General features: G+C 40.4%; 1 protein-coding gene across 28 annotated transcripts in view; it reads left to right on the forward strand.

Moving 5' to 3' along the window:
* The window catches only part of ANK2 (ankyrin 2), a 572,992-nt gene that overhangs the window by 529,655 nt on the left and 21,279 nt on the right, over positions 1 to 22,058 (forward strand). For 15 of the 28 annotated variants that reach the window (XR_012158530.1, XM_073340925.1, XM_073340929.1 and 12 more), the window contains 6 exons: positions 2,015 to 2,140; positions 4,600 to 4,722; positions 8,005 to 8,037; positions 10,369 to 10,390; positions 13,725 to 19,547; positions 20,984 to 21,058. Coding sequence is in view for 27 of the 28 variants with exons in the window: in XM_073340925.1 (XP_073197026.1) it covers positions 2,015 to 2,140; positions 4,600 to 4,722; positions 8,005 to 8,037; positions 10,369 to 10,390; positions 13,725 to 19,547; positions 20,984 to 21,058 (6,202 nt within the window). In the remaining variant the exon portion in view is untranslated. The remainder of the gene's footprint in view (positions 1 to 2,014; positions 2,141 to 4,599; positions 4,723 to 8,004; positions 8,038 to 10,368; positions 10,391 to 13,724; positions 19,548 to 20,983; positions 21,059 to 22,058) is intronic. The other 13 variants (XM_073340948.1, XM_073340940.1, XM_073340943.1 and 10 more) reach the window with 4 other exon arrangements.

The following is a 22,058-nucleotide window of genomic DNA, read 5'->3' on the forward strand; positions in this document are numbered from 1 at the left end:
ACACCTTACAATTTTCTCAGAGGAAGAAGCAGTTTTAAACCCACCTGCGCACTCTGTAGGAACCCTGTCTGTGGAATCTACCTGGAAGATGTTATAAATCAATGCATCTACCAGCCTGCCTCACCCACTTCCTTCCAACCCAGGGCTGCTCACTTTGTAGCCTGTGCTTTCTGACTCCAAGACCTTCAGTGGAATGGTGGGATGAAGGCAGCTGTGCACTGCCAGTAGACATGGGAGCTGCAAGCTTTGTTCAACACTAGGAAAAGCGCACAGTGACCCTTTCTGTGGTGGTCACAGGAGAGCGATTTAATTTTAATTAGCTTTGCGATGTAACCTGTCAAGACAAAATCTTAAATTCCTTGTTATTCAGATAATCTCCCACTGACTCCTTTAGAAGTTTGCCTGAGGAAGGAACTCGAAAAAGCCAAGTAACCACCTCAGGATTCATTCTTTTGCACTTATTAGTCATGTTTTTGATGTTTAAATGATTTAAGCTTTGTAAGGCACATCAAATTTTATAGAGGATGGCGCTCTGGATTTTCAAAGGCTCTAAGAGCAGTTAGGTGCCCACCTGCCACTTTCCACCGAATACCTATTAATAATCACAAAGATCGTCAACACCTTGACAGCAGTAGTTGGATTTTGTCAGCATGTTTACTGTTGACATCAGTGAGAAAAGCCGTGTTCATCCACCAACACCAAGAAGTTAAATTAGCAGGTTTGATAAATATTCATGTTTCGTATTGAACACAGAAAAGCCTTTCTGTGTGGATATTAGCGCTGTTTGTTAAATGCTCTTTTACTGGCTGAGTCAATTCCTTCAAATTTGATGACAAGCGGGAAATGGATAAAGCACAGTGCATTCTGCCTCCTTACAAACACATTTTTCTACTCTAAATCCCAACATCCATAAATGATTTCTCAGGTTCAGCATCTGGTGCTAAAGGCGGTGATAGGCAATCTTTTGCAGAGAAGACAGATAAAATAGATGCTCATTACATTGGCAAGGCTAAATTCTGGGGAGGTAGAGGTAAGAAGTGCTCTTTGAATGTGCTGATAGTTTGTGTGGGGTGACTCCAAAAACTGTGATGAGATGAGTTCCCTGGGACTGAGGAAGGGTCATATAAATAACTACCAGGAGATAGAAGCAGTATCCTAGAGGCATCCTAGACATTCACTTGAGGCCTGGTTTTCAGAGGTACTGAAGGCTCATAACTTTAGTGGGAGCCAGTGGGATCTGCAAGTGCACAACCCCTCTGAAAACTGGGCCTATGGAGCCCAAGGCAAAAGCCTCAGCTCTAAGACTATTCCAAGTAGATTGGACCGTTACGGTCACCCTGCTGCAGAATACACAAACTATGGAATTATTTGAATTGACCAAGAAGGTAAAACGTGTAACCTCACGATACTCTCAGCCAAATTTGCTACATGCTAGCTCAAAATTGGGATCCTGAGTTTGCTCATGTACTAAGATCTTTCCTTCAACTGTAGTGGTGAACACAGAGTGACTGACTGCTTGAAGAGGGAACAGAGTTAGTCAGAAAAGGGCAGGTGAGAGCTGAAAAGAAAACTGGGGTAGGTGCACTTGTCGTGCTGTGGCATGATGCTAGCGGGTGCCCTGGGTGAGGGCCACTGTATGGTAACCAGTTTAGTGCAGTATGCTGAAAAATGCACACGTTCTTGTAAATGGAAAATCTGCACAGATTTACGGAACACAAGGCATCGTTCTCATTAATAAGCACTTCTCACTACTCTTAGTAGATGAAACTAGTATGATATTCAAAATTAGAATTGAAGTTAATCATCTGAAATGTGTCTTCACACATTCTGGAAAATTATAGATGGCAACACTAATGCTGAGCGTTGAGATCATTGTATTCTGAAAATTTTAAGATTGGTTCAAATCAATGCAGAATTGTGCTTTCGTAAGGATAAATCAAAATGTGGTAGAAATGAATATTGAATATGGCCATTCATATGATTTGGGGGGGTTTCTTTTTTTAACTCCACATAGGTATTAGAAGGAAAGCCTATCTACGTTGACTGCTTTGGCAATCTGGTGCCACTAACAAAAAGTGGGCAACATCATATATTCAGTTTTTATGCCTTCAAAGAAAATAGACTTCCACTGTTCGTCAAGGTAATGGAATAACTTCAGTTATGGACTGTGGTTTTATTCAGGGCTGGCTCTGGGTTTTCAATACACTTGTCAGTCTGGAAAATGTCCATCCCACAGATTCCCCACCTTCACATGTAAGAAATTCTGAAATAAGTATTTTGTTGATATGAGCAACCACTGCCTCCTGTTGTCTGGTAGGGCAAACCAGACTTTATTGAATGGTCCCAAATCTGGGTAAAAATGCACGGTATGCGTACTAATCTGTGGCTATATCACTCTCATCAGTGCATGGCATACTTACAGTGATGCATTTCAGTCGTTAATTTTGTCTCTTTTGGAAGACTGCTCTCTATCTAATGAGATGAAGGAACAGCTCCTTTAGTCCTTATGTTTTATTTTTCATCCTTTGATTGGTCCATTTGCAAGTGCAGTCCTCTGTTTTACAGAAATACATTGTGACAGAAGGAAACACTTGTGCAAGGCAGCAAGTGGATTTACATAATTGGGAAAATCCTCTTAATACTCCTGTTTTCGAACTCTGCTATTTATAGTAGCAGATAAGCCTCCGGAGCGCTGATACTAAGTGGTTTGACTGTGGTTCACGAGAAAGCTACAAGTACTGGTCTGCATCACAGACAGGTTGGCTGAATTGTACTGTGCTGGCCTTACTACTTATCACACCAAAATCATATAAATACAGGTGTAGTTCTTCAATTGTGCCATAGGTATTCTTCATCTCTGGGCCCAAACTTACTCCGACTGAAGGCAATGCAAAACGTCCTTTGACTTTAATGTGAGCAGGAATGAGTCCTTTATGTGTATTTCAAATTATGCTGCTCATCCACTGCCTTCATAGGGTCTCAAGTGGAGGAGCAAGCTGATTGTGATAACAGCTGTAGACCTACTGGCATGGATCTGCTGTGCTTACACCTACCTCTGACAAATGCACTTCTCTCCTTTTAGAGGGAGAGGTTCAGAGGGCTTCAGGTGCAGTTATAAGGTGACTCAATTACTTTTGAAAATTGTCATATCAGTGGCACTAGAAACAGCCCATAGAAAAGCACTTTCATAGGCAGTGCAGAGCAGATTTTCCCCCAATTCTCTGACAATGGGTTTCAAAGCCATCCCTAAGTGACTGTGCCTCGGAGTATTGGGGTAATTCTGTATCACCAACAGTGGTGCCAGGGCCTACTGGGGCTGAGATTGCTAAACCAGTCATTTCACGTCCTTGTTTAACTTAAAAACGTTTAATGATCTCTGTGATGTAAAATTAATTTAGCTAGTCAGCGATACAAAAGGGGATTACTTGAGAAGTGAATTTTGAGAAAGCACCTACAATTCTAGATAGGTTAGTCATAACCAAGGAACGCCCTCGTGTGTCACCTCCCCCCGCCCTCCAACCCAGCCCACTATTGGAGGAATGTGACTTCTTTCTATAGAACCGATTCAGCTGTGTTTGTCACATACTGCTGGCTTCACATGGTTGTGACCCATCCTGAATTTTCTAATACAGTCCTGAAAGTATGTCGTGTGGCTCTCCGTCCTGTAGATTCAGGTTAATAGACGCGTGTAACCACATGGCTATATTTAAGATGAATTTTTATCATTTGGCCTTGGTGAGGAAACCCGTAATTAGGTATAATTCTTTTATTTGTATGTACTTCCCAAGACTATTTACAGAACCTAAAAACACTTCATATTTGAAGTCCTAAATGTTGCATGTCCAGTTCTGCCTTACAGATGTGATACATGGGGATCTTCCAAGGTTTACTTCGAAGTCTCAGAACATCTCATGATCTCATAATCATTTTGTTTTGTTTCAGGGGTTATACATGGTCACACTTAAATAACTTGAAGTTTTTCAGAGATATTCCAGCAGTATTCTCAATGTTAAGTGCACTGATTATGGCTTTAATTGATAAGGTATTTTGAAATGGAAGAAAACTTTTAAGAGTGACCTTTGTCACTCTCTGCCTATTGCAGAGGCTAAATGATCAATTACTGTCTCTTGTTACTAATGAAGTCAAAGAAGCAGCAATTGATGATAATCTACCTAGGAAGATACAAAGGCATGTATAGATTATGGTGGTAGTATGTGTGAATTTTGAAAGTTTTTATTTTATAGATTAATTTTAAAATGACCTAGCATCAATATGTCAATGAAAAACAGAGTTAGTGCCGGTTACCATGAGAGCATAGTCACAGTGCAATTACTGTCTCAAACTGCATTGTGTGAATAAATCGTTATTACTGACTTCAAAGTGTCTAAATTGTTTAGCTGATCTCTCCTGTTTTTCACATATATACACATACTCAAATATATAACAAACAGAAACAACAAGACCATAAACATACATCCACATACATGAAGAAGCTTTTTTCCAGAGCTAATCTCTTCCTGTAACTAGTTTTGACACTGCATATGGAATACAGAGTGCAGCTAAAGTACAGATTAAACTTTTATATCTTTGCTGCATTAGGTACGAGACTCCACACAAGAACCTTGTGGGCGACTATCATTTATGAAGGAGCCAAAATCTACAAGAGGGCTAGTCCATCAAGCCATCTGCAACTTAAATATCACATTGCCACTTTACACAAAGGTAATGTTAACTGTACTATATCAGAGCTTTATAGAAGTTTTTGTTTAGGATCATCAGTATCACAGCACAACCAGGAAATAGGCAGGAGGGCAAAAGATTGTTAAAGACTTATAATTTAGGGCATGTTTTCTATAAACTCAAGTCAATCTATGTTAGGCTGACATACAGCTGCAGTGGTTCATGTCCACGCTGCCCTTCTGTCGTTAGTGCGCATCCTCACCAGGAGCGCTTTCACTGATTTAAGAGGGGCAGCGTGGGGGACTGAAAGCCAGGGCTTTCAGCTCGATATGCGGCTCCCTGCTCCTCACTGGGAGCCTGGCTGCCTGCCTCCTGGCTCCCTTCTCCCCATCAGGAATGGGACAGCCGCACTGGGTTTCTCGATTCCCCGCTCCACACCAGTAGCACGGCAGCTGACCAGACTCCAGGCGCGGAGCTTCCTGCTGGGCACAGCCATACTCCCCGTGGGGAGTACGGAGCCAAGAGACCAGGGAAGGCAGCCAGGCTCCTCGTGGGGAGATCTATGCTTGGTGTCCAGTCGACTGCCCCATTCCTGGCAGGGAGTGGGGAGCCAAGAAGCCCGGTGTGGCTGCTCTCTTCCTGGTGGGGAAATTAGAAACCCGGGGGGCATCCGTGCTTCCAGCGGGGTGATCTGCACCCGGAGTCCGGTCATCTGCCATGCTCTCAGCAGGGAGCAGGAAGCTGAGAGCCCAGGCAGCAGCCCAGATCAGAGCACGGAGCTGGGAGCCTGGGCAGCAGCCTGACTTGGAGTGGGGAGCCGGGACCCTGAGGGGGCAGCACGGCTGCCCATGGGGAATGGGGACACTGGGCAGCAGCCTGAGCCAGGAGCCTGGGTGGCAGCCCAGCTTGTAGCGGAGATCGGGTAGCAGCCTGGCTGGGGAGCCAGGAGCTGGCTTCTTGTCAATTTCATGGCTCCAGTGGACAGAATGATAGCCAGTAGATATAAGTAACGCAGTGTCTACAGGGACACTGCATCACCCTAACTATACTGCCATAAGCCCTTTGTCTCTCGTGGAGGTGGAGTTTCTATGTTGGAGCAGTAGGACAATTAAGCTATGTCTACACTACTGCGGTAAGTCGACCTATGCTACGCAACTCCAGCTACGTGAATAACGTAGCTGGAGTCAACATACCTTAGGTCGAGTTATCACAGGTATACACCGCGGTGAGTCAACGGGAGAAACTCTCCCGTCGACTTACCTTACTCTTCTCATCCGGGGTAGAGTACAGGAGTCAACTGGAGAGCAATCTGCTGTGAAATTGGTGGGTCTTCACTAAACCCGCTAAATGGACCGCTGGTGAATCGATCTCAGCTATAGTGTAGACCTGCCCTTACATTGGTGGGAGCAAGGCGATAGTGTGTACACTGGCATAATTAGGTCGACATATGCTGCCTTAGTTGACTTAATGCTGTAGTGTCAACCAGGCCTAAGGGTTTTAGTATTAGCAAGGGAAAAATAAATAGTATTCAGAATCTATCAGTTTATTTGAATATTGGCACAACCATTCTTTTGAGAACACACAATGCATATTTGACATATCACTTTGCATGGGGGGAATATATCAGATTTGAGGCAATATATCTTTCTGACTGAATTTCAAATGACATTATTTCCATTCTTTAAGTTTTTAAACATACCCTTCATTCTGGAGATGGAATAGTCCAAAAAACAAAATCTGGGTCACAAGGGATATGCAAAGTGTGATGTGAAGCCCATTGAAGTTAGTGGAAAGACTACCATGGACTTCAGTTGATTTTGGAATGGGCCTAGGCTAAGCTTGATCTCCATGCCAAAATTATATTGAAGCTAATGACAATTCTGTACAGTGTTAAAACACAGAACTGGAAATCAGTGAGTAGACTTAGGTTCCATTCTCATCTTTGCCAAAGACTTCCTATGTGATCTCGAGTAAATTGCTTGACCACTTTGTGCCCTAATGCCTTCTCTATAGAAATGGAGTTCCCATTCAAGCCCACCTCTCACTGGGTTATATAAGAATAAATTTGTTAATATCTATAATGCACATTCCTCATATATAAAGTGCCAAAGAAGTTCCAAATATATTTTTATTATTTATTACCTGGCCATAAGAGGCTTGAAAATCAAAGTATCTTGCAATGGCATTTCCATGTCACTGACAGAACGATTTCATTGTTCATTCATATTGTTGGACAGAAGTGAAGTTGCAATAGTTAATGTGCTCTACAAGTTACAGTAGTTATAACAGCATCAAAGCTAACAGAATCAAATCCTAAATAGGATTCTAATACAGCAGGAACACTTTTTGCCATCTGTTCAAAGCTGTCAAAAATCTGCCACAGTGTGCTTAACAACATCATACTTTGCAACTGCTCTCTAATCAGAACCTTCTCAAAGGGCATATTGATATACCTGGTGAAGGAAAGCAGCTAATAGCAAAGGCAAGTAGGAACAAGTCAGTATTTGCTAATATTTATAAATAGTATATTTGAGCCCAATTGGGGTTCCACTGAAGTCCATAAGTCTTTTCATTCATTTCAATGAGAGCTGGTTCAGGCACTAAGAGGAATTCACCTGTGCAGAGGGCCAGCACAATTCTATTCTATCCTCCTTGTACCTCTCTAATAACCACAGTACTTGAGTGCCTTCCACGAGTGCATTAAGCGAGACTAACGTCTGTCTTGTTGCCATTCTTTCTTACCAGATGGGCAGCCCCCTGCCCAGGGGTGAATTTCACCCTTGATTAAACATGATTAGAAGAAATACATTACATTATTGTGAGATGTGTTGTAACCTGCTGTAGAAGGTGCCTTGTAATAGTCAACTAGAGCACCATACTTTTATGTATATGCTGCATGTCTCTATCATATGCCTTAACACTGCTCGTAACACTTTAGTTTTGAAAGGGTTATTAATTATTAAGTAATTATTAAGTATTTTTAAGTATTTACCCATGCTCCCTTAATATACACAGTATGTACGAGTTCTATGGTGTATACCTACATTCCATCACAGGATTTAGGACACATTAGAAGCCTAATATCCCACAAGCAGCTTTTCTGTTTATAATTTGCTTGACACTGCCACCTTTTATATTTAAACTGACCCTCTGCCATTTTTGATTCGTGACAACTGACTTGCAAAAACTGTGCTTTTTACCTACTCTTTGCCTGTTGAATTTTGTCAGAAACAATACTTTTCCTATCCTTTTCTTCTCAATAGTCCGTATTTTTTCTCCTCTCTTTTTCCCCTCTCTTGTTGCATGGCATTTTGGGGCTGAAAGGAATCGGAATCAGACCAAGAGCAGGAAGAAGAGGTAATTGTGTTATAATGCCACTTCATCATGGCTCTGCTATTGGTTATTTCTACTAACAAGTGAGCACTAGCATAGGTCTTAGAAGACTGAATGTTTTGTCCTTTGGGGCATATTATATTGTCCACTGACCTAGTGCTAATGAGATGGTTCAGTTAGGAGCACCATTCCTTATAGGTTAGTCCTGTTTAAGTTCCATTTTATGAAGTTCAGTGAGATTCATGGTTGCTTGCAAAATTGATGGGTAGAAGGGTGCAAAGGATTGTTGTTTTTACCTAGGGAAAAAAAGGTGTTTTATCCAACAATAAATACAAAGGACCTTTTTTTTTTTCGGTATTGAAAAGATTTCAATAGTTTTTTGTAGTCTCAAAGCAGTGGTGCTGGAACAATTTGTATAGTGGGGGTGCTGAGAGCCATTGAACCAAACTGTACACTCTGCATATGATGGAAACCACTTCAAGCCACGGGGTGCTGCTGCACCCCCAGCACTTCTAGTTCCAGCACCTATGTCTCAAAAACATGTGGCCTGATTCTCTCTTGTCTCAGAGCTACTCAGTGCAGAAGATAAAGGATGGTGTCTAGGTGCTAGTTACACCTTCCTGATTCTCATACAGTTTAGAATTGCTACTAGGCAATTCTACAAGACCCCAAGTGCCAATGGAGCATGGCATAGCAGAGCTGTGCTCTGACCCCTTTGGAACAACCCTGACATGCTCTACAACACAGGCACAAACCCAGATCCAGCATAGTTACATCCAGCAGACAGTTCCACTACACCAGGGAAATTCTTGGTGAGGAATTGAAGCCAGATTATGGCCCTTTGTGCCACCTGAATTGCACAAAGGGGCTGTAACCCACTTGAGAATCTGTACCTTTTATGACAAAGTCCATGTATTTGTCTGATGGGTCAGCTCCTCTTATATTTGCAATCACATTATATTCTTCTGGCAATTACAGATATTTCTTAGGCTCTGAGCCTTACATGGTGAAGTAACATCAGAAAAATATTTATGTATTTTTAGTTGTGTTGTATTGACGGTTACCAGCTGGAAACAGAAAGAGAGAGCTAGAATCATATGACCAGCCAGCACCCTATGAACTATTAACATATTCTCCACGAATCACAGAACGGAGTTTGGAAACTACTATTGCAAGAATTTTAGATAACACAATTATTCAGGTTGCCATTTAAAAAACTAAATATTAGGGATTGGAATGATTATAATAGAACACACCTTAGGCCATAGACATTTAAATAATTGGGCCGTATTTTCAGAAGTGCTCAGCACTTGGCAGGTGGCAAGTAAAAGTATGGCCATATTTTTGAAGAGCCTAATAGCGCCTGAGCTCTTTTGGAAATCTGGCCCAGTTATGGGTGTGGAACATTTCTGAAAATCTGTTTCCATTTATCTATCTAATCTGATATCCTGCTTCTGTCAATTGCTGATACACATAGGAGTTACAACTCCCTTCCCAACACCCAACAGTGTTAGACCCTGAACCATGAGGCTAATTGTTTCAGTTTTAAAAATGACCTGCCTGGGTCAATATCCCAACATAGAATTAAAATAGTAGTTTTTACTGATTTTGTATTACTAAAATTCATTATTATACAGACATAGAAGAACACTTGGGGAACTATTGTGAGGTGAATTGTCCAAAAATTAGACCAATTTTAGGGAGTCTGTATTTCCCTTTGTTCATCTGTGGGATTTCCACTAGCAGTGCAGTAATTACACAAGGACATTGACATTAAAATAGTTGCTTACATTAATCTGTAGTTGTTCACCTAAGGTTTACCAATAGTAATGTAACCTACAAGTGATCATAAGGCAGGTGTGTGTCACAATTCGTAATAATGTATTTCTGTTCTGATCACTCCCTTGAAAAGCAAGAGATAGAAGATAAAGATAATAGTTTGGGGCAACATCTTGCATTTATCCACATATAGAATTCTTATTGGCGGATATGGGAATTCTTCACACTTACTGAAGACAAACGGTGGGCCCCAGGGTTATATGCAATATAGTTTTAGCATTACCCAATTCCTTTCTTTCCATTCATTCTACCAGTAGAGTTGACTCTCAGGGTTAAATGTTCAGAATGTAACCCCTAATTTTGTTCACACCATTTTGGATGTGTAAATTCCATTTACATGTGAGATTCTTTTATTTGTGCACAAATAATAGTGCTGTCAGAATTCCACAGACAAAACTGTGAAGACAAAACCAAAGGCGAACTTTGAAAATTTACCCCATAAGACCTTATATATACATATATATACATGCACAAGTGTGATATTGTAACCATTTCACTTTGTGTGTTCTCTTTCAGGTTGACATGACCTCAGAAAAAAGTAAGATTAAAAAAATTATAACAACTGTTTGTGTGAAAGCTGATTAAGAATAAAGAAAAGCATGAAAGAGACCGCAAGCTCTAATTGACATTACTAATAATTATAATAGTTTAAAAATGTAATAGTAAGCAATATAATAGGAATGCAGCTATTCAATTAAATACATTTTTAACTTATAAATTTATAAATAATACCATATTAAGACAATTCATCTAAGCATTCACTTTCCTTCAACATCCCTAGAAATCCTGCTATTGCTGTTATGCTTGTATAAATATCCATCCCTCCATTTTTATGTTTTTGTATGTTTGTTGGCATAGTATTGTCACCTCATTTTTATCAGAGAAATGACAGTATCACTTTTTAATAAAAGCATCACTAAACTCCCCAATATACTTCATTACCTTGATTACAAGAAACACAGGCATATGTAAAAGTGATACTGTCCAAAGTAATCAGGCTGTGTAATCCCCATTACTGTGGTGAAATATGATTGGCTATATGGCTTTAATTAGGTCCCCCCCCTCCGCCATTATTACTGGAGCCTGACAGTTATTAGTTGGAGTGATAGGGATTAATGGTGGACTAGTGAGAGTGGACTGGCTTGGTCCTAACCCATAACAAACAAAAACAACACGGAGTCTGGTGGCACCTTAAAGACTAACATTTATTTGGGCATAAGCTTTCGTGGGTAAAACACCACTTCTTCAGATGTTTCTTCAGCTGCACTATAACAAACAAGTGCTCTGCTAAATGTCTCCCTTTAATGAAGATGCAAACCCAGACAAATTTATCTGCTCAATTTGAACAATCCTGTGAGGAGAGCTGAGAGCTTTTGTATGCAGCAATTTTTCTTACTAACTGCATTTTGGGGGAAAAAATGACTTTTGACTTGTTTCGGGGTTGCAGCCATCTTTAAAAGTGAATACAATTTAATACAGAGGAAAAAGTTCATTTCTGCATACTGTCTTTGGAAGTTTTGCTATTGATCCATGTGGCACTACACACCAAATTAGAATTAGTTATTTTTAGCACCAAATTCCTGAGACATTAATCTTTCCCATTTCCCCATTTTTTAAAAAATTATTTATTTAGCGCATGGTGCCACTGTGTAATAAACTCCTTTCTAGTGTGAGGGTTTTACAGGATTTAATGGTAATTATTTGCACAATGGCAAACCGATCTTTTCTCTTTTGGGGTTCATAGCCGAGGCCCTGACCCTGCCAAAAGGTCAGGCTCCTGTGCCCATGCGGAGTTACACTGAAGTTAGTGGGGTTCCATGCAGACACAGTGCATCGCAAATTTTGTTTTTATTTACTAGATTAAAAGGTTACTAGAAAGAAATGAAGCATTTGGAAATCCTAACTTAAAGGATTTTGAAAACAAAAAACAAGAAAAAACCCATCCCTGATGTACCAACCCTCTTCTTTTGTTGCTGAAACGGAGTGATTTTCATTAGAACAAATAGGCTTTTCAAAGAGCCTGGATTCTTAAAATCCCAATAAAATTCCATACCAGTCAGAAGCAGCTAACTAGACCTCCCAACCTGTATCAGTACCCACTAACCTGGATCCCTGGACCTATGTGGAAATCCATAAGAATTGTGGCTGCTCTACATAGATAAAGGGGTCCACACTACCTATTCACATTGGTAGTGGGCTTAATGCCAGTATTTCCCATGAACTGACAATTTGTCAAGTATTATGAAGCGTGCACAATGTTGAATTTGTCTCAAATGTCTCCCAGCAGTTCTGGAGATTTCACAAGCTTTCCTTTATTTCCCATCAAACCTTAGTTGCTCTGTTAGCCCTCTCGTTTACCATAATGGGCGTTTGGTAATACTATAAAACAACACAGAAATGACCTGTTAGTCTGGGAAACAAAAAAGTCCAGTTTTACTGTGCCTACTTCCCCAGTGGAGGAATACTCTGAATTCATGAAATACAAAAAAAGTATTGCAACAGGGTGAATATTTTTTTAAACAAATGCAGATATTTGGTTGCACAGAATCTTTCATTTTGGTTTACTCCATCTTCAATTAATACCTTATGATACCGAAACATATCACTCTTAGTATACTGTAATATTTTTAAAAGCAAGAAAAATTCATTACATTACAAATAACAGTGGTGCTCTGGACATAACTGACATTAATCCTGTACTATTTTATTCAATCAGATGCAGATTTCTTAATAATCCTTGTTCGAATTGGGCCCTGTCACAAAATATTCTCCACAAGCAACTGTGCCATATCCTGAGCTGCCTACAATCCTATACTTTGTATATTGGTTGTGGAGAATAGCTAATACTTCACCACAGTATGTTGTGTTTTATTTTCATGTATTATTTTAATTTATAACCATTCTCCACCTATTGCTTTTAAGTAAGGCTACATACCCAACACCTTTGCTTTGCATGGAAATAACTTGGCTTACATAAACTGTATGTGTGTCCAGTGTGAATGTCTGATTTTTGGTTGCCATACATTACATTTTTTGAACCTTTAAATTCACATTTAAGTTGATTCAAGGTTATTTTTATTTCCCCTTCTTTTTTTTCCTTCTCTTTTTTTATCCTCTATCTATATGTTATTTGTCAATGAGGATGTTCCAAGGAAAGGACCATACCTCTTGAAGCAGAAGAATGTTTGTTTCATTGTTTAGGTGTGAGATCCCCTTAGATGAAATGCCGGTTTGCAGCTGATTCAGATCTCTCTATATTTGATCATACTTTAGATTACTGCAGAATTAAATACACATAAATATTTTTTATTTTGATCATTAAGAAAAACAAATGCATACTTCTACCCAAATGTTACTCTGACAGTTTGCTACCACTGGCTTTCACTTAGAGGAAATCGAATTTTAATGGGTTTTTTGTTTGTTTGCTTGCCCCCCCCCCCTTTTTTTTTTGCCTTTTTCTTGTTTTTTTTTTTACATTGATCTATAACATCAAACAATCTTGAGATGTCTATCTGTGTAATTTCACTGTGTTCCCGCATTGTTTTTTATTTTTAATTTTTGTTGTTGTTGTAATTTTTATGTTGTCCTGATAATTTGGTTTGTTAAGCTTTGGTGGTGTTGTATGTGTGGATGTGCAATAGTGGGAAAATTAAGCAAGTTATTTCCTGCCCATTTTCCTTTTCAGTTTTTTTTTCCTGTTAGCTTTGCTTTGCTCTTGTATCCTCAGATCTTGTGGATCCACCATGCCCAGCCCATTTTGTTGACCTTCCTACCAATGCAACCAAAGACTGTCATTTTCAGTCCTGATTACATTTTTCAATCTCTATTTTTGATTTCCATTTTACTTTCAATGTTTTTCATTCACATCAAAGATGATGACGAGACAGAATCTACAGAAACATCTATCCTGAAAAGCCACCTGGTTAATGAAGTCCCAGTACTAGCCAGTCCAGACTTGCTATCTGAAGTTTCTGAGATGAAACAAGATTTGATCAAAATGACTGCCATCTTGACAACTGACCCTTCTGATCAGTCAGGTTCCATTAAGGTGAAAGATCTTGGGAAAGCCCCTGAAGAAGAGCCAGGGGAGCCTTTTGAAATTGTGGAAAGAGTGAAAGAGGACTTAGAGAAAGTAAATGAAATTCTCAGATGTGGAACCTACACAAGAGAAGACCACATACTGCCGAGGTCCCATTCTGGACGAGAGCTAGTGGAAGAGGAATGGGTTATTGTCAGTGATGAAGAAATTGAAGAGGCCAGACAAAATGTTCCTTTAGAAGTCATTGAACCTGCCTGTATAGAACTTAGGATAGGAAAAGGAACAACAGAGATAAGAAAGACAGACATGACAGGAATGGTAGACTATCTTATCGAGGACTTAAAAACGTATGTGTCTCTTCATGAGGTGGAGCCACAAACATTCCAAGAAGATTTAGTAGGAGAGAGATTTGAAGCTGTTGTTATAAGCAGGGGTTCTGAAAAAGGAGAACAGGGCTCTCCAACAGCTGAAACTCAAGGTACACAGGAACAACGCAAACCAGCCTTGGAAATTAAAAAACCAGTTAGGAGGAAACTAAAAGATAAACAAAGGCAAAAGGAAGGAGAGGGAGAGACACAAAGCAGTGAAGAACAATCAGGACTAACAAAGTTCAGTTCTGAGGAGTCATTAGATGATGAGCCAGGTTTAACACCTGCAGCTGTTCCTGATGTTAGCGCTGTATCCCCTGTAATAGAAGAAACGCCTATTGGCTCTATAAAAGACAAAGTAAAAGCTCTTCAGAAGCGAGTGGAAGATGAACAGAAAGTACGTTCAAAACTGCCTGTCAGAATCCAACCAAAAGAAATCACTACTGAGAGGCCTGTTACAAGGCCAGTGCAAGCTAAAAAAACAGTGCACAAAGCACAGCCACCTGTTTCACCCTCAGCTAAAACAGAAAGACTTGAAGAGACTATGTCAGTCCGGGAGCTGATGAAAGCCTTCCAGTCAGGGCAAGATCCATCCAAGAATAAATCTGGACTGTTTGAGCACAAAGCTATCAAACAAAAGCAGCAGCTCTCTGACAAAGAACCAACTAAGAGAGAAGCAGTTTATTTAGAAAGTGAAACAGGACAGGTACCACCACCTAGGAAAACAAACAAAAAAGAGAGGCTGACAGTCAAACAAACCAAAGTCCTTAAGATAGATAAAGATTCCCCATCAAAAAAAGGACCAAAAGCTTCTTCTGATTACGCTAAAGAGGAACCTGTAGATAGAGGCCAGGTACAAGAACAAAGCTATAAAAGAACTGAACCTTTCTCTCCAGTATTTGATGAAGAAAGTTCCAAGGAGCCAGCAGTTGTGAAGGAAAGTACAGCTGAGGATGACCAAGGAGATACTGACTTCCAGATCAGCCCGGACAGAAAAACTTCAACCGACTTTTCCGATGTCATTAAAGAAGAGCTTGAGAGTAATGACAAGTACCAGCAGTTCCGACACCTTTCAGTCACTGAGGAGGGAGAGCTTCACTTAGAGCAAGTACTGACCAGTCCTTTCAGTGTTACCATCCCCTCAGAATATGTGAAAGATGGCTTCCTACCTGCTCTCTCTTTGCAAAGTGGTGCTTTTGATGGAAGCTCAGAAAGCCTTAAACATGAAGGTGTAGCAGATTCTCCTGGTAGCCTGCTTGATGGAACCCCTCAGATCAGCTCTGAGGAAAGTTATAAGCATGAGGGTCTGGCAGAGACTCCAGAAACAAGCCCTGAAAGTCTGTCTTTCTCACCAAAGAAAACTGATGAGGAAATTGGAGAAACAAAAGAATCCACTACAGTGCATAGAGCAGCAGAGACATGTTCTCCAAAGGAACTCTCTCCAATGAAAGGTGAAAGAGGTATTGCTGCAGAACAGCTAACTGCAGATATTGAAGCTATCAAATCTCATCCCGATCATTTATCAGAACAGGTACCTTCAGCCCCTGAGAAAGGGGCAGGCAAACTTACGGATAGTAGCTCAGCTTCCATCATGAAAGATGTTAGCAGTGCAAAAGAATCCAAAAGCACTGAACACACACACGTAACTAAATCTTCTGAAATGTATGACAGCTGTTTAGAGAAAGAGATGACCTGTGAACATCATGTTGTTGTTAGAAGTCCCCAAGGGTTGGAACTTTCCCTTCCTAGTCATCACAGTGAAAGCTTTAGCCCAGTGGCAGATGAATCCCTGGCTATAAGTCATAAAGACTCATTGGAAGCAAGCCCAGTGCTGGAAGATAACTCATCACACAAAACACCTGATTCCCTGGAGCCTAGCCCTATGAAAGAGTCGCCATGCCGTGATTCACTTGAAAGCAGCCCTGTAGAACAAAAAGCAAAGGCTGGCATTCTTGCAGGACAGGTTCCCCTTCAGTCTTTCCCTACCAGAGCAGAAATGTTTCCAGAGCTGGCATCTATGCGTTCCAGAATTCTCCGCGACCCTGATGGAAGTGCTGAAGATGACAGTTTAGAACAAACATCCCTCATGGAAAGTTCTGGGAAAAGTCCTCTTTCACCTGACACTCCTAGCTCTGAAGAAATTAGCTATGAAATTACACCCAAAACTGCAGACTCGCAGGCACTGTCAAATATATCTAAGTCAGCCACAATCACTGAAGTCAGTGAAGAGCCAGAGGATGATTCAGAAAGTGAACCAAAGAAGAGGTTCACTCCGGAAGAGGAGATGTTTAAAATGGTGACCAAAGTCAAAATGTTTGATGAATTGGAACAAGAAGCAAAACAGAAAAGAGAATACATAAAGGATAAAAAGCAAGAGGAATCTTCTTCAATTCCTGATTCAGGTGCTGCATATGAAAATGAAGCAACAGAGCCAACAGCCATTGAAGAAAAACATATACCTACAGTAGTGACGTCTTCTGCAGACATTAGGAAAAGTTCTTCCTCTTCTGAAAGTGAGCCAGAATTGACTCAGCTGAAAAAAGAAGCTGACTCAGGCCTCTTAATGGAACCTGTAATTAGAGTGCAACCTCCTTCACCACATCTATCTGGGGTAGACTCCAGTTCCAGCCCTGAAGAAGCAGGATTTCAACCTATTGACCCCAAACAACATGTTTTCAGGATGGAGGAGTACAAAGGAGAATCCGATAAGCCCACAAAAGGAGACAAGGAGGAACCACCTGCGTTTGGTGATAGCTGTAAAGCTTACACTGAAGAATCAAACATTTTTCACTCTGATACTGGTATCATAGCAGAAACAGATGAATCAAAGTGTTGTTATAGTACAGATGAAAGTGAGACAATTAGCCCTAATGGCCCAGTGACACGACTTGATGGTGCTTTCTATCATGCAGTTGGTGATGATGCTCAAAAAGAAGTTTGGGTTCATCAGCCATCCCCAGCACAACAGCAACACTATGCTTCTCAGAAACAGACTGATGCAGCTGGAAAGTTAACACATGAAGACCTCAGTGCTTCAGGGGATGTGTCTGGGAAAGTATTTGGTCCCTTTGGACATGATACTTCTCAGAGTCCTGCATCACAAGATGATGCATTGGCTGAAGATGTTTCCCCTGCAAGCTCTGCTTTGGGAAGTGCTTTGACAAAATCAGACAAAGATTTTGAGACATGCCAAAGTGTTTCTTATAGTGAGACACCTTCCAAAGAATATTCATCCCTTACCACTAAAAAGGATGAATTTGAAGGCTATGCAGCAGATACTGATGAAAGTGGTGCTCCACATATAACAAGCCCATATGAAAATGTCCCTTCTGAACAATTTTTCACTAGCTGTGAAAGTAGGATAGAAACTGATACAAGGCAGATGACCAGTCCATCACCCAGAGATGCTCATTCTGTTGAAGTAAAAACAATGATTGAGGACACATTAGTGGCAGGTTCCCTTAACAGACATGCTCCTCCAGGTGAAGATCAAACTTCAGAAGAGGTATATATGGAAATAGAGTCAAAACAGAAAATATCAACTTCAGTGCCTTCAGCAGCAGACCCCATAGCATTAGATCAAACTTCCCTTCAGTATATAAAAGATGAAGCTGAAAAACTGATCAGCCAAGTGGTCATCACCAAAACAGATGTGGATTCTGACAGGTGGAGTGAAATACGTGAAGACGATGAAGCTTTTGAGGCTCGAGTAAAAGAGGAGGAGCAAAAGATTTTTGGTTTAATGGTGGACAGGCGGTCACAGGGTACAACACCTGATACCACACCAGCCAGGACACCCACAGAAGAAGGGACACCAACTAGTGAACAAAACCCTTTTCTCTTCCAGGAAGGAAAGTTGTTTGAAATGACTCGAAGTGGAGCCATTGACATGACCAAAAGGAACTATGCAGATGAAAGCTTTCACTTTTTCCAAGTGGGGCAGCAGTCTCAAGAAGAAGTTTCTTTATCTGAAGAAATGAAAGAGGCCACAGAGATGGAATCTGCTAAACTAGAGAGATCACCGGATCCATTTGCACCTTCAGAATCAGATGAAACTGATATAGAGGAAAAAGATGCACTTACACTAGCATCACCAGTATCTGAGCTTTCTGATAAATCAGAGGAAATGAGGAGCACAGGTGTGAGTGTGGGTACTACAAAAGCTGAACTTAAATCTAGAATTCCCATTAAAATGGGTATTTCAGTTTCTTCAAAATCACCAAAGAAAGAGATTGCTGCCTCTGAAGTTTCTGAAGTAGATCCCTTCTCCAAAGTGGAAACTGATGATACATTTGACAGCAGTCAGGTGCCTTGCCCTATCTCTCCAGAGAAGTCTGTGATAGATGTGCAGTTAGATTTTTCCACAGTCACTAGGTCTGTGTATTCTGAACAGGATGATGAGTCCCCAGACTCTTCACCAGAGGAACAGAGATCCGTGATTGAAATCCCTACTGCTGTCCTGGAGAGCAGCGTGCCTTCTTCTGAAAGCAAATCCAAAATTCCTGTCAGAACAACTCCTGCTGCACCGCAGTCATTGCAACAATCAGAATATGAGATCCTGCCCTCAGATGGCTTTCTGGACAGCTTGCAAGATGAAATAAAGGATGACCAAACAAAACCAAAGTCTAAAATTCCTGTCAAGGCAGCTTTCCAAAGAGCCGAGCAACAGTGTGCATACACAGAAACATCTATCAAGAAGCCACAGTCACCCAAAGCTCTTGATATGACATGCAAACTATCTATGAAACAAGATAGTCGAAGCAAATCTGAATCTGATGCAAGTGTTCCCATAGATCCAAAGACTAGGCGTTCAATAAAAGCTAGGAGTTATGCTGAGGTGGAAGCAGAGACCAGAGAGAGGGTGGATGAGATGAAGCTTGAGCTAGAATCAGATGATGTGACAACAGCAAGATCAAAGATATTTTCATCAAGACTGCCAGTTAAAGGCAGAAGCACTCCAGCTTCCCACAGTACTGGTAGTCCCACAAAAGAACATAAGGACCATTTTTTTGACCTTTACAAAAACTCCATAGAGTTCTTTGAAGAGATTAGTGATGAAGCTTCCAAGTTAGTGGATAGACTTACCCAGTCAGAAAGAGAGCAAGAATTAATTTCAGATGATGAAAGTAGTAGCGCCCTAGAAGTTTCTGTTATTGAAAATGTGCCATCCATTGAGACCCAGCATTCAATTTCCGAAGACATCTTTGACACCAGGCCCATTTGGGATGAGTCCATTGAGACTCAGATTGAGCGTATTCCTGATGAAAATGTCCATGACCGTGCTGAAGGTATTTGCCAGCCACTGGGATTCCTAGTGCTACGCATGTCATGAATTTTATAATTCTTTTTTGTGTGTGTGCGCGCGCGTGTGTGTGTGTGATTTGTGCATCATTTTCTTTGAGCTTTCTGTGATTGTTAATGTGTTTGTGTAAGCTGTGTTTGTTATTGTATTGTGTCTATATTTTCTTATCTTGGAAACAGTCTCAAGATTGCACACTGCGAATGCTTATGGAAAGTGTTAACACAATAAGCAGAAAATCCTTTGCTAAAAACATGATATTTTGCTTTAACACAACTGATTCTTCAGGCCATGTGAGTTTTGACTTTTGGTTTTCCTTTTGCTTTCCTTGACCTCCTATTTTTACTAATAAAATAAAATTAGTAAACTATTTTGCAAATAAACACGCACTGTTGTTGAAACTGGGATAGGTGTATTTTTTTTCTTTTGCAGTTTGAGGCCTCAATACTGTTTCACATCTTAAAAATCATTAAACTCCTTTTGTTTTTTGACAGCAAATTTCTCAAGAATGCTCCACATATCACCAGTAACTTAATATAGTGCATAGTGATTGGTGGTGTTGTTTTCCCCCAAGAAATGTTAACGTTTATATAATATCATTGAGTAGCCTCAAAGAAAATCCAATAGTTAAAACTTATGAACATATACATACATCTGTATTCCTGTAACTAAATATTCAGATGGTAACTTCATGAAATCCATGGGAAAACCAAAACTTAAACTCTGCTGGTCTCAAATTGGATGTGGGGATGGGTCTTTATACTTTTATCACTGAAATATATAAACACTGACAAGTGGAATCTTGTCTTTCCCAGGCTTTCTTTGTAAATATCCTGGGTTATTCTTTGAATTCAGTTGTAGTAATCTTTTATGAAATAATCAAATAAAATATATTGCTAAATAACAAATACAAACTGTAATTTGAAATTCCTTGTGATTGAATAACATTTCTTTAAAATAATAATATATCAAAAAGAACAAATTGCAGTACATTTTTGACTTCTCTTTGGCATTGACTAAAGAGAGCTTGGAAAACACAGTTTTTATCCCAGTAACAGTTTGCCCTCTCCTCTTTAGTTCTAGATATAAGGGGGCTTATTGTTAAATAGAAGCCTAAGAATAACTTTTTTGGATGAAATGGGTACAGTAGACATTTATATCCTATTTTGGCATGTACATAAGTAGTCTGATTTTCAAAAATGCTGACCAGCCAAAAGCTCCAATTTGAAAATCAGGCCTTTTGGGGCACCTAAATAGGGCTGTAAAAGCCTAATGTTAGGTATCTATTTTTAAACACCCACAGTTTATGGAGCTCCAGAGCAGTTAGAAGAAGAATGCTTTCCTTTCTTGAGATACATCAGTTTTGTAGCTTCTCCTTGACTTGTTCGTAGACAACTTGTGGCTGTTCTGTTTGACCTTATTTAGATCAACAGGATGATCAAGGAAGAACAGAGGAAAGACTGGCACACATTGCTGATCATCTTGGATTCAGCTGGACAGGTAAACTGCATGTAATCTCTTTCAGATAAAGTATGTTTATTCAGAATTGGGTTTTTCTTCCATTTCTATGCTTCTGCCAGATGTCTTTATTAATGAAAGACAATTCTCCAATAGCTTATAGAAACTAGTTTTCTCAGGATATTGATGAACTTACGACCTTGCAGTAAAGAAAAGGAAGAGTATGGGCCAGATACTAGACTCTATGGCCCCTCACTCTATGGCCAGCATAAGAATGACACAGAACCAACATACATAAAACAATATCTCTCCTCCTTGCAGCCCCCGAGGACTCTGGTTAGAGGCCATATCAGGAAGGTGGGTGTGTGGCCAGAGCTGCCTGTACGCTGGCAATTCTGGGCTGCAAAGCAGCCACAGGCAGCTGAGTAAGTCTTCCATAAATGAGAGCAACCCCTTTTTTTTTTCAGAACTGATGGCAGAGTTGGAGGGGATGAAAGGGACCATATTTGCAACAGTGATTTTATCTGCAGAAACCCACACCAGGGTGAGACAGATACATCATTGGTGGAGAGGCCAAATTGGAACTGAGTGAAATTAGTAATTCTACTGCTGGAAATCAGCTGACAACAAGAGGAATTTAAAGAGAATGAGCTGTGCATAGTTCTCTGTCCTGCATTTGGTTGCACATTGTCCAACAAAAACTTCAAACTCAGCTTCCCTTGATATCTATGTTTGCAATGAACTCTGCACCTTTTCTCACTCAGTCCACTGTACGTGGACCATCCTCCCTGGCCCTATGCCATGCAACCCCACTCCCCTCTTGTCATACCTCTAGTCATTTCCCCATGAATTTAGAGAATAGAATCCTCAATCACTTCCAGAGGGTAGGCAAATTTACCATGGTCCTTGATGGAGGAATTCCAAAGAAGTCCCATTTTGCTGTAACCCCCTAGGGCAGTATGAAATCCCTGACAATAGGGTTGAAAAGGGAGTTACAAACTGGAGAAAATTTTAAAATCCATCATACAAACAAAATGAAGTT

Source organism: Lepidochelys kempii, chromosome 4 (assembly GCF_965140265.1).
Source record: "Lepidochelys kempii isolate rLepKem1 chromosome 4, rLepKem1.hap2, whole genome shotgun sequence".
NCBI classification, from domain to species: domain Eukaryota; kingdom Metazoa; phylum Chordata; order Testudines; family Cheloniidae; genus Lepidochelys; species Lepidochelys kempii.